General features: G+C 31.3%; 1 protein-coding gene across 1 annotated transcript; it reads right to left on the reverse strand.

Moving 5' to 3' along the window:
- Nucleotides 1-937: 937 nt before the first annotated feature.
- LOC132311664 (violaxanthin de-epoxidase, chloroplastic) lies at nt 938-8,056 on the reverse strand. The gene is made up of 6 exons (XM_059809687.1): nt 7,907-8,056; nt 6,510-6,796; nt 6,238-6,398; nt 5,555-5,651; nt 5,063-5,454; nt 938-1,563 (listed from the first exon to the last, which is right to left on the reverse strand). The coding sequence occupies exons 2-6, from the start codon at nt 6,765-6,767 to the stop codon at nt 1,071-1,073; spliced, it is 1,401 nt and encodes a 466-aa protein (XP_059665670.1). The 5' UTR covers nt 6,768-6,796; nt 7,907-8,056; the 3' UTR covers nt 938-1,070.
- Nucleotides 8,057-11,925: the final 3,869 nt, after the last annotated feature.

Genomic DNA, 11,925 nt, shown 5'->3' on the forward strand with positions numbered 1-11,925 from the left:
AGCAGTATGGCTCTTTAAGAAAGCAAGCCCAATAACTCTAGACATCAATGTTTTTGCAAGTTCCTCCATGGGTTATGTAAGGTCTTTACCTAGGATATTTTTCCAATTTCATAAATATAATAGGTTCCCTGTTATGTTCTATACTTAAAACAACTTTTTCTGTTTAATTCACCTTTAGGAACGCTTTTGCTAACATATTATTTTCTCTGTCACCAGTTAATCAATGTAAGTCCTTTATACATATATTTGACTTTAACTTGTTTAATTCTAGTTCACTTTTCCATTTCATGCTTGCTTTAATTCCTGTATGATATGAGATGTTCACTTTTCCTTTCTCTTCAAAATCAAGCTTACACACTTGCAAAATCATGACATATCCCTCCAAATAAACCTAGATATCCATGATTATTAGTATAAGATGGTGAAAATATAGTTGAATCCCTGCTAACACCAGCACTGAAATTTTGCAAATACTGTTTTCAGTGCTTGCAAAAGACCTCATTCATCAATTAGATCAATGTCCAATTCAAGTCCTTCATATAGAGGCATAAGACTGCTGTAACTACAATGGAATAATGTGAGCTTCTTTAGTAACATAGAATGCCGATAACAGCTGAAACTTAGGCAGTTATGCTGTAGCTTCCGAAAACCTAAATATTGAGAATCTATGGTTTGATTGTTGAGGGTTGTGAATGATTCTCATTTGTTCACCTCTTTGTTTTGTGGACTAGTTATTGTCACCTATCCAAAATTTTCATACTGTACAGCTTCATTTTTGCATTTGTGGTAGTCTTGCAACAGATTATCCGGTGAAACCCAGAAATTCAAACAAGGTACTGGAGTCTATTCCGAATACTATAGATTTACTACATTCAGTAGGGTTGTCTCAATGCACTACAGTAATGAAGAACGATACCATCCACAAAAGAACCAGAAGGAAAAAATAGAACTCTGAATTTCATCTTTCTTGAAGTTATCAGCATTAATACAATATATGCTACAGATTTCAAACATTTGAAATACAAATCACCCAATTAGCAGTGATAAGCTTGCCGCTACTAGGTTCATTTCTATCTTAGCTTCCTCAGTGGCAGTGCTCGCCCAAAGAGCTTTTCGAACTCATTTGCTTCCATCTTAAGATTACTCAAAATATCCATCTCTTCCTTGCTCAGCCCTTTCAGGAAGTTTTCCTCATCTTGTCTGAGCTCCTGAAACCCTTCTATCAACCTTTGAAACAAGGCCTTCTCGGTCTCCTCCACTTTCTCCACCTCCTCTTCAACCTCTTTTACTATTGTTTTCTCTCCTTCTTCCACTGTCTTCTCCAATCTCTCTACAAGGGGAGGTTCAGGTCCGCAACTATTGTCCGTCCTGATGAACGTGTTGAAGTCGCGTCCTACGCTTTGAGCTGCTCTTTCTAATTCAGGTACAATGCTTTCAGGTAAAACTGCATTTCTTGTGTACACAACAGCACCACCGTATCCATCCCATGCATCATTGCTGCCTCGGTAATATACAAATACATAGTCATCCTGTTTATTCTCTATTTTGGAAGACAGAATATACCTGCATAAGTTATTTAAGTTATAGATTGGTAAGTCTCTAAGTTGCATAGTACAATCATGAGGCCCAAATCCATCACACACACGCCTATTGCAGTTGGAAGTATGAAACCCAAATCCATACCCATGGAAATATGACTTCCCAATCGGCTAAGAGAGTAACTTTGTTCAGGTGTGACAATACATCCATGCCTTGTCAAGATTCAATAAAAAATGCATCACCTTCAGGTTGAGTTATGTACACGAGATGGGGGCAAAACTTTGTAAGATTAAATTACTCATCTTTTGGAGTAGCTGAATTCAAATTTATAAAATCAATACAGATCCTGATTTTGCCATTCTTTTTTATTACAGGATGATTTTTGTGAAACATCATACGGCAGGTTGTGGCTCTCTCAAAGCTAATTTTTCTTGGATAATTATGAATTTTTTGGCACCAATCTTGTCTGTTAGAAAAAATAATCAACTCTAATATACTATACTATTTGAATAAAAATCTTTGATTAACTTTTGACAATCATATTTCTGTAGTAAAGGGTACTGACAGTCGACAATTTCTCTTTTTTGTGATGATTTTGTAGTTGTCGCAGACATTTGTTATTCAGAACGACCCCACAACGAAAAAACTTCGTTGTGATTGATTTTTTGTGATGAATTTTACTCTTTCTATGACAAATCATTTCGTGAATCCCATCTGATGCATTTATGTTAGGCATCAATACACAAGCATTTACCCATGTCATAAATATCACAATTATTATTTTTTGTAACAAAACATAGTTCATCATCGTCATCCTTGCCTTAATCCCATGTGAATGTGATCAACCACATGAATTCTCGTTTTATATTCTTTTCTACTACAAGACATTTCCACTATAATATTTAACTTTTTAAAATCATTTCTAATGATTTTGTTCCATGCTAACTTTGGTCGCTCTCTCTGGCCCCTATCTTCCATGCAAATTAGTATTCCTTTTCCCAACTCAAGTCAATTAAGCATTTCCCCAATTACTTGGGGTCAACTACATGAATCCCGTTTTTATATTTTGTTCTCCTAAGAACATAATCTCAATTAAACCACATGTCATTAAATCTATCCTTACTAACTCTACCGATGTAGTTTTAGTGTTTCTCTTCTCCTAGCATTACCCTCAATGTGGACCATGTCACTCTTTCTAAATGGTGCACTTAATGGTCTTCTTTGCACATGCCGAAACAATTTTAATTGATATTCTCTCACTTTATATCCAATTGTGCTACTTCAACCATCTCATGAATTTGTTCATTTCTAACATTATCCTTGTATTGCTGCATATCCATCTCAACATTCGCATTTCCGCTATATACACTTTATGAATATATTATTTCTTAGCTAGGCAACATTATGCCCATTATGAACGGCCTAATAGGATTTTCCTGTCAATCTTAAAGGGTGCAAATCACACAATATCTCAGATGCAGTCCTCCATTTAACCCACCTTGCCTTAATTCCATGACTAACATCATATCTAATTTCTCTTTCCTTGTAATAACCAAACCTAAATAGCAGAAGCATTCACTTTTTGGTATCTCTTGATCCTCAATATTTACAACATCCTTATTTGTAATTCTGGATTTGCTACACTTATGTTTCATATATTCAATTTTAATCCCACTTAGCTTAAATCCTTTTAGTTATATGTCTCTAGGCCTTCAAATAAGAACTTACACCTTCTCCAGTTTAATAATTAAAACAATATCATTAGCAAATAACATACACAATAAAAGAGCTTAATGCTGTCCCTAGATGTAAGCTTACAATATTTGGAGCTAAATTCATTTGTTTCTTCCACAATCATTCTAACTATAGTCACGGTTCTATCATACACATCCTGCATATCATGTCAATATATTCTAAAACCCCCCACATTTTATTTCTAGAAATCCTTAAATCTCTAAAACCAAATGAAATCTTTCTTCTTCTTCTTCCTATATCTTTTCCATTACTCTCTTACATATGTAAAGATAGCCTCCATTATAGACCTCCCAGGTATAAATATCCAAATTGATTTTCCACACTTCAGTTTCCGTATTAATCTTGGTTCATTTACTCTCTACTCAAGTTTCATAGTATGGCTCATCTATTATTATACCATGATAATTAGTACAATTTTGAATATACCCCTTATTTTATAAATAGACACTATAATACTTTTTAACGCTAAGGAAGAATAAAGTCAATATATGGTAAAAAAATAATTCATGTGTTCCAAATGCGCAGTATATGCAGCGTGTGAGTGCTTTAAGAAATAAGAACTTAAAATAAATAATAATAAAAACTGATTTATTTTGAAAGCTTTAACTAATTTATAGGGAAATTGATACAGAAGCATCCAAGAGGTTCTCTGTGTTTTTAGACCAAAGATGCAAGGAAGGAGCCAGCATCCTAAACACTAGTTCTGATCAATTACCAGATTTGGACTGACCTTTTTACTGAAATAAGTCTTGTTCATGTTTCAACTTCCAAGGCAGTACCAAATATGTATACAAGGTTTCACAATTTTTTATACGCTTCCAAAGTTTCCATTTTGGGGCAAATAATTCTTATCTGAAATGGAAGGGTAAACTGAAATTTATTTATGAGAGCACCATTAAGCTCCCGTCGCATCACTTCTCAATTTTCAAATAAACTAATATTTTATGATAAGATTCAAATTAACTGTATACTAGTATTTTTTAAAAGATTATAATTGACGAGAGAAATTCAGCACATATAACCCATTAAGCTTAAAGATAAAAATAAAATAAAAAGAAGAGTGTAGCAAAAACAATTAGCAAATCCACACTCAGTGGTAGAGCCACATAGAGCTGAGTGGGAGTAGTTACCCAAAACTTGCCCCCTCCCAAAATTGTTTAAAAATTGTTTAGCTTGGGGGTTCCAACCCTTTCTTCCAAATTCTCTATGCCCCTCATTCTCCTGACCTACACAAAGTTCATCTCCTCTATTTCTCCAACGGCAAAAGCACAAAGTGAAGAATTATTATTAAAAAAAAAAAATTATAAATCAGTAGATTTATCGACCCTAACCTGGTATGCAAGAAACCCTAATCCCCCTTTTCTCCAATATTGTTCCTTCTGCAAAATAAGATTTTAATTTTGAAAAACCAAAAAGAAAAAGAAAAAAGAGCAAGATTTTGTTAACATCAGAAGATTGTTTGAGAAAAACATTTGATGGCATTCATAATGACATTATTATAGAACACTTTCAAGCGTTAAAAAGTCAATGAGGATAATAATAAAAATGTATTGAATGAATGTCTTATAAATCATTATTAAATTTTATTATTTATTGTTTTGGTTAAAAAAATATATATCTTGTTATTGTTCATGATCGCCCCCACTAAAGTAAATTTCTGGCTCTGCCATTGTCCACACACATAAATAGATATATATACACACACATGCAAGCATGCATACATGCAAAGAACAATAAAGGCAGTAGTAAAATTTCAGGACAGAGATACCAGTCATCTTGGTAGTGAAGATATTCATTGTCATGATTGTAGAGTATTCCAGGATAGGTTGGATCTTGCGCAAATCTTTGCATAGCTGATCGAGTGAAGAAGCCACCATCTGGAGTTCGTATTCGCCATGACAAATTTCCCACAAGTTTGTTGGATTCTGTATGGAACTCATGTAATTGGCAATTAAAAGCATCAAAGGTAGGATTCAAACCACTAGTTATGAACCACTTTCCACTGAAATCTTCAATGTTAAAGTTCTTAACAAGAACAGCAGGATCAGGGATAGGAAATTCCCCCACATCAGATTTCTGGGGTACGCATTTCTTTCGTGAGACTGCACACTCATTGAACTCGTCTACAACACTGTTTTCAAACAAATCCCCACATTTAATCTGCAAAAGGAAAAGGGAACAGAAACTTTGCGGATCAGAGTTAATCTTCCTCGAGCATAAAGTTGTACAAAATGTCTTCATTTAAACATGTGGAACTAGCCTGGCATTCAGTCTCATCAGGTCGATTGTTGCAGGTTTGAAGACACGCAACATTTGCTGCACATGATGGGTTTGCAATACACTTGGCAAGTTCCAACCTGACAAGATGAAGAAAACCTCTACCAACTCAGGAGATATTATAACAAAAATGTTGGCTATATATTTTAGGAAAAATATTTTTAACTCTTCCATTTTACAAAAAACTAGTTAATCAGTGAAGATGATTTCTTCAAAGATCAAATTTTCTGACACATGGCCTGGCCTCTATATAAAACAAGAGAAAGTCAAGTAAGTTTGGTCATGTATAGTGAAAACCAATAATTCCACTAATGGGGGATAGTTATATGGTCTGCATTGAGGGTTTGATAAGGGAAGGGGACGAACATGGGTTGAGATAGTAAAGATATATATGTTGCATATGATTTGACAGAAATAATAACCATACATTAAGCAAAATGGTGAGACAGAACTCAATCTGAGTTGACAAGTTAAGCATAAATAATAAGATTGTCCATCTTTTTGCCCCTCTCTCTCTCTCTCATTTTTTTTTCCCACGTGTGTGTGTGGAAGATAGTAGTAAATCAGTGGCATTATTATTATGTTTTAATTCGACTATCGTAGGTGAAGTAAGTGGACACCATTCACCATTTCCAGAAACATTTAAAACTAGTTTGGATGCAATACCTGCACTCCTTCAGCAAGCAAGCACAAGTTTTAAGGGCATCTACAGCATCAGCTGCTGGAATGACCAAGAATGCGCATGCAACTACGACAACTACTTTTAAGAATTGTCTCTTCAGAACATTTGGTATTGCTGCCAATTGAAATTTAACTATCCTGTTTTCCTATAAAAGAAAAGAATTAAAAATAGATTATTTTTCTAAAGATAAAGTAAAATTCAAGAAACATAACAATTTGCATTGAAAAACCAAGAGCAAGTATATATGAAAAGCTACCTGAGGTATACTCGTATTATTGCTACACACTGACAAAATTTTCTTGGCCGGCTCCAATCCAGAACATATTCTATAAGATCTTAAAAGCCCAAAATATCTTGGCCTTCTGTTATTAGACCACATTCTCACCATAACTACACCACAATTAGGAGCAAGCCCCCTCTTCCTATACCTATCGTCACCAATAAGTAGTGATCTGGAACACAAGCCAATGCTTTCATCACTGGAGAGGTTGATTGAATATGCAGAAAATGCCATATTGCAATGCCTTGATTCCTGAATGCAACCTGAGGAGACTCAAATAAATCAGTGATCCATTCTTTTCATTTTTCTTTAATTTATTTGAATATTCTTCTTTTCAAGCGTCAGCCGTCAGGCATGTCAAATCCCCAAATAGAAGAACACGTGGATTCTGCCAAATATTCATATTTTTTATATGTTTTATTTTATTTTATTTATTAGTGTAAAATAATGGCTTTATGTAACATAGTGTCTAATATAAGCATTTCATTCATTTTGAAGTAATAATTTAATAAAACTGAATTATTAGATGTATTTCTTAGTTGTATGTCCATCCAAAAGTGTTGGACAGATATTCCATGCCCATGTCGAGTATTGTGTGTATGACACAGGTACTTCACCTTCAAAACACATGTAACATAGCTTGGGAGAGAGAGTTCGGATTAACTCCTACCCCTCTCAGGGTTTGATTTGATTTTGCACACCAATTCGGGTGTCTAATCTCATTTGGTTGATTCACATAACAATTTTGGTACACTTTTTAGTCAAATCCATAGTAATATAATCTCTACTATTTTAGTAAATAATTGATTATGCATAAAAAAATAAAAATAAAAAATCTTATATCCAGTGTTGCATAATCTTATAGTAAAAGGAAAGGAATTGCATTTTCTTACTAGATTTTTCCCTTATATTTGGCTTTCTTATCAAACCAGAATTAATTTATGCTTCCAGGGTACCAACAATAAGGAGAATTTCACAAACATTTACAGTACAAAAATTGGTGTTAGAGCTTGGTGAAAATTCAAAATAACAAACTTTTTCCCTTCAGAAATCACCTAATACACAATGTCATTAATGGTCATAATGAAAATCTGTGTATTATCCATGGACTAATTCTTATTGCATATGAAATTAAACTTGGAAACAAAGACAATGAGTAGTAAACACCCATCAAAACAAAAGTTCTAAGCAATTGAACACAAGGGTTAATAGAAAATACATATTCAGGTTAAAAAAAAAATAGATAAACAAAAAAAACAAAAACAAAAAAAACCCAAGTTCAGAAATATAGAGACAGAAATGCAAGATTGAGAGAGGGGCACAGAGAGAGAACCAGAGAGAGAGAGAGAGAGATGGGTTTAATTGAAGCAGACCTTGGGGAGGTGAAGCAGCGCAAAAATGGTAGATTTAGAGGAGGCCACGCTTTTCATTGCAGAAAATAGTTGGAGGGAATGGAATGTGGGAGATGAGTGTGGAATTTGGAAGGGAGTGAAGTCGGATAAGATAATTCGTGTGGAGAGTAGCCCTGTAACGTATTGCCAAAACTAGGACCAACTAACTTGGGGATTGTTTGAATCGGGTTATAAATGTTTTATGTTCCTTTTGTGTCAAACAAGGTCGAAGGTGGTTCACGTAAGTCTATCAATAGATCGAATTCAGATCGGATGGATTAAATTCATATTTAATTTGTTAAGCAAATAAATTATCGGATTCGGATCACTAACGAATTCTCGAACTGAATGTCCCAATCCATATCCATTTAGCTCGGACTCGAATCGAATAGGATTTGAATTCGGATTAAATTCATATTTACATAATGTTATATCATATAACTATGCAACCAAATGAATATAATGATAAATAATTAATATATATATATATATATATATATATATATATATTTAGTAATATATAACTAATATATATATATAATTGATATATAATATAAATAATTAATATATAATATATTGTAAATTATTTATTTTTTGTTAATGAATAAAGAGTACGATATTATTAGTATGTATATTAAGAGATTTATTAACATGTGGATAAGAACACCACACTATTGTATATATAACATTATGAATTTTTTTTTTGGATTTTTGGGTTACCTCTAATACAATTTTAATAGGAGTACTGAAATATATATATATATATATATATATATATATATATATATAAATTTAGTAATATATAACTAATATATATATATAATTGATATATAATATATTGTAAATTATTTATTCTTTGTTAATGAATAAAGAGTATGATATTATTAGTATGTATATTAAAAGATTTATTAGCATGTGGATGAGAACACCACACTATTGTATATATAACATTATGAATTTTTTTTTTTATCAATACTCCTATTAAAATTGTATTAGAGGTAACCCAAAAATCCAAAAAAAAAAAAAAAAAAAAAAAAAAATTCATAATGTTATATATACAATAGTGTGGTGTTCTCATCCACATGCTAATAAATCTCTTAATATACATACTAATAATATCATACTCTTTATTCATTAACAAAGAATAAATAATTTACAATATATTATATATCAAATTTATATATATATTACTAAATTTATATATATATATATATATGTATATATATATATATATATATATATATATATATATATATTAATTGATATATCAATACTCCTATTAAAATTGTATTAGAGGTAACCCAAAAATTCAAAAAAAAAAATAATAATAAAAATTCATAATGTTATATATACAATAGTGTGGTGTTCTCATCCACATGCTAATAAATCTCTTAATATACATACTAATAATATCATACTCTTTATTCATTAACAAAGAATAAATAATTTACAATATATTATATATCAATTATATATATATATTAGTTATATATTACTAAATTTATATATATATATTAATTGATATATTAGTATATATATCAATACTCCTATTAAAATTGTATTAGAGATAACCCAAAAATCCAAAAAAAAAAAAAAAAAAAAAAAAAATTATAATGTTATATATACAATAGTGTGGTGTTCTCATCCACATGCTAATAAATCTCTTAATATACATACTAATAATATCATAATCTTTATTCATTAACAAAGAATAAATAATTTACAATATATTATATATCAATTTTTATATATATTAGTTATATATTACTAAATTTATATATATATACACACACACACACACATATACATATATGTAAAATTATTGATAAATAATTATATATATAATTTTAATCGGATCGGATCGAATTATTAACGAATCGGATCAGCATAATTCATATCCGATTTGTTAAGTTAACAAATTATCGGATTTGGATCGTAATCGGGTTATCGGTTTTTTTGTACAATCCATATCCGACTAATTGAATCGGATTCGGATCATATCCGAATCAGGATCCGCTTCATTGACAGGTCCGTTCACAGGAATCCAAATTGGGTGCACAAAAAACTGGTAGAACCAGTTGCAAAAAATTGGGTGCCCAACATAAATGCTTTGCGGCAAAATTTAAGCCACACATTATAAATTAGAGTGAGAGTGAGAGTGAGAGTGCACTCGAAATGTGTGAGTAATATCCATTGAAAAAAAAAAATTGTAACTTAGAGTAGAACCAGTAAATTAGATCAGATTGGACCTGGAATTGAATCATATGATTTAATTCAATTTTATGATGAAATTATTTGGTTTCAATTCTAGAAGTTAAAGAAAAATAATAGTTTCATTCCAATTTTACTCATTTGCCTCAAAAGGTATTTAAACTCTCTATTTATTTTGAGAGATAAAAGAAAATACTACTAAACTACAAGTCACTTGATAAATGTTTATATTACAATTTATTTGTAAATATATATCCACGTACATGTGACCTTATTACTTTTTGAACAGTATATTTAAAATTAAAATGAAAAATTGATTAGATAACTCTTGTAATAATTATGGAAAGGTTTTACTAAATAATTAACACAAAGATTATTTAATAAAAATTGGGTGACAAGATTGAAAGGTTTACCTCCTTTTGGTCGCGTGATTTGGTTTTTTTATTCTTCCAATTAAAGAAAAAGCAAAAACCTCAAAAATAACTTACCTAAGAAAAATACATAATTAAAGGGGTATAATGGTCATTATGACAATGTGGAACAATTTGTGCTATCATACAGTACACATGATTTGATGTTGGGTTTAACTCCTTTTCGTATGATTTGAGTCATACAAAAGTAATTCACATTGACATTTGAAAGTTAGATTATGAAATGAAATTCACAGGTCCAAAAAAAAAAATTGTTGTCGTCGAATTAAAATCAAATTGATTTTAAAATTTTCTCAATTAATACGTATTACAATTCTTAATAATTGGTCATCCTTGAAAAAAAAAAAAAAAAAAAGTGCTGTTAATATTGATATTTTCTTTTATAAATTTTTAATGACAAAAATACCCTCAAATGAGTATCCGTACATGCCACGATCATGGAATGCTAGACTGCCTCAATAGAATTTGTGGATTGATTGTATTGAATTGAATCTTAAGTTGATATAATATATATATATATATATACACACATATGCTAGCTACATGGCTTTTACTAAGGTTGCTATATATGTCACTGTCACATTTTTATAATCCCACGTACCTAGGTAATCCATCAGACACATCGATGATTGAGAATTTATTAATATGAATTTTCTTGTAAATACATCTCATGCATATATGGACGCATGGTTCTTGTTATGTACCAAGAACAAAATAGATGCTAACATGCAAATGAACTCAACGGTTATCACAAGGTTTTAAATCCATAAATGAAACATATATATATATATATTAGATGCATGTTGATCAATATAAGAATCTCATTTGGAAGCAACCTAGCTTGAGGTTGCTCATACGTACATATATAACAACAGTACTTTCTTTCATTTGTGTGTGTATATGTGTGTGTGCATGGGCAAGCAATATTAATGTAAAGGAGATCGAGATGAAAACAAGATCATATTTATCATCCAAGCTCATCATCACCCTGTTACGGCTTACATCCATGCTCATCATCCCTGCGTTTTCACTTGAATTGCCCTTGTCGTTGTTGTCGTCGTCACCTGAAGATCATCTTGGTAGTAGCTCTTGTTTCTCTGCTATTTAATTACAGTACTTTTGAGTTTTAATTGTGTTTTGGGAAAGAGCTTGCATATATGTCTGATTGCAGATTCAAAACAAATCTCAAATGCTTTGAATATATTAGAGCCGTTCAATTTTCAATTCACTCGTGTTTTGACTGGCAAACTCCTCCAGATGCATCACAAAACTAATTCAATACAATTGGACAACGCTTTAAACATATATACTGCATGTATGTGTATGGATAGTATGATTTCAAAAGATATACACGATGTA

Source organism: Cornus florida, unplaced genomic scaffold, assembly GCF_030987335.1.
Source record: "Cornus florida cultivar Cherokee Brave unplaced genomic scaffold, ASM3098733v1 CherokeeBrave_3.0.0_Hap2_Chr06, whole genome shotgun sequence".
Lineage (NCBI taxonomy): Eukaryota > Viridiplantae > Streptophyta > Magnoliopsida > Cornales > Cornaceae > Cornus > Cornus florida.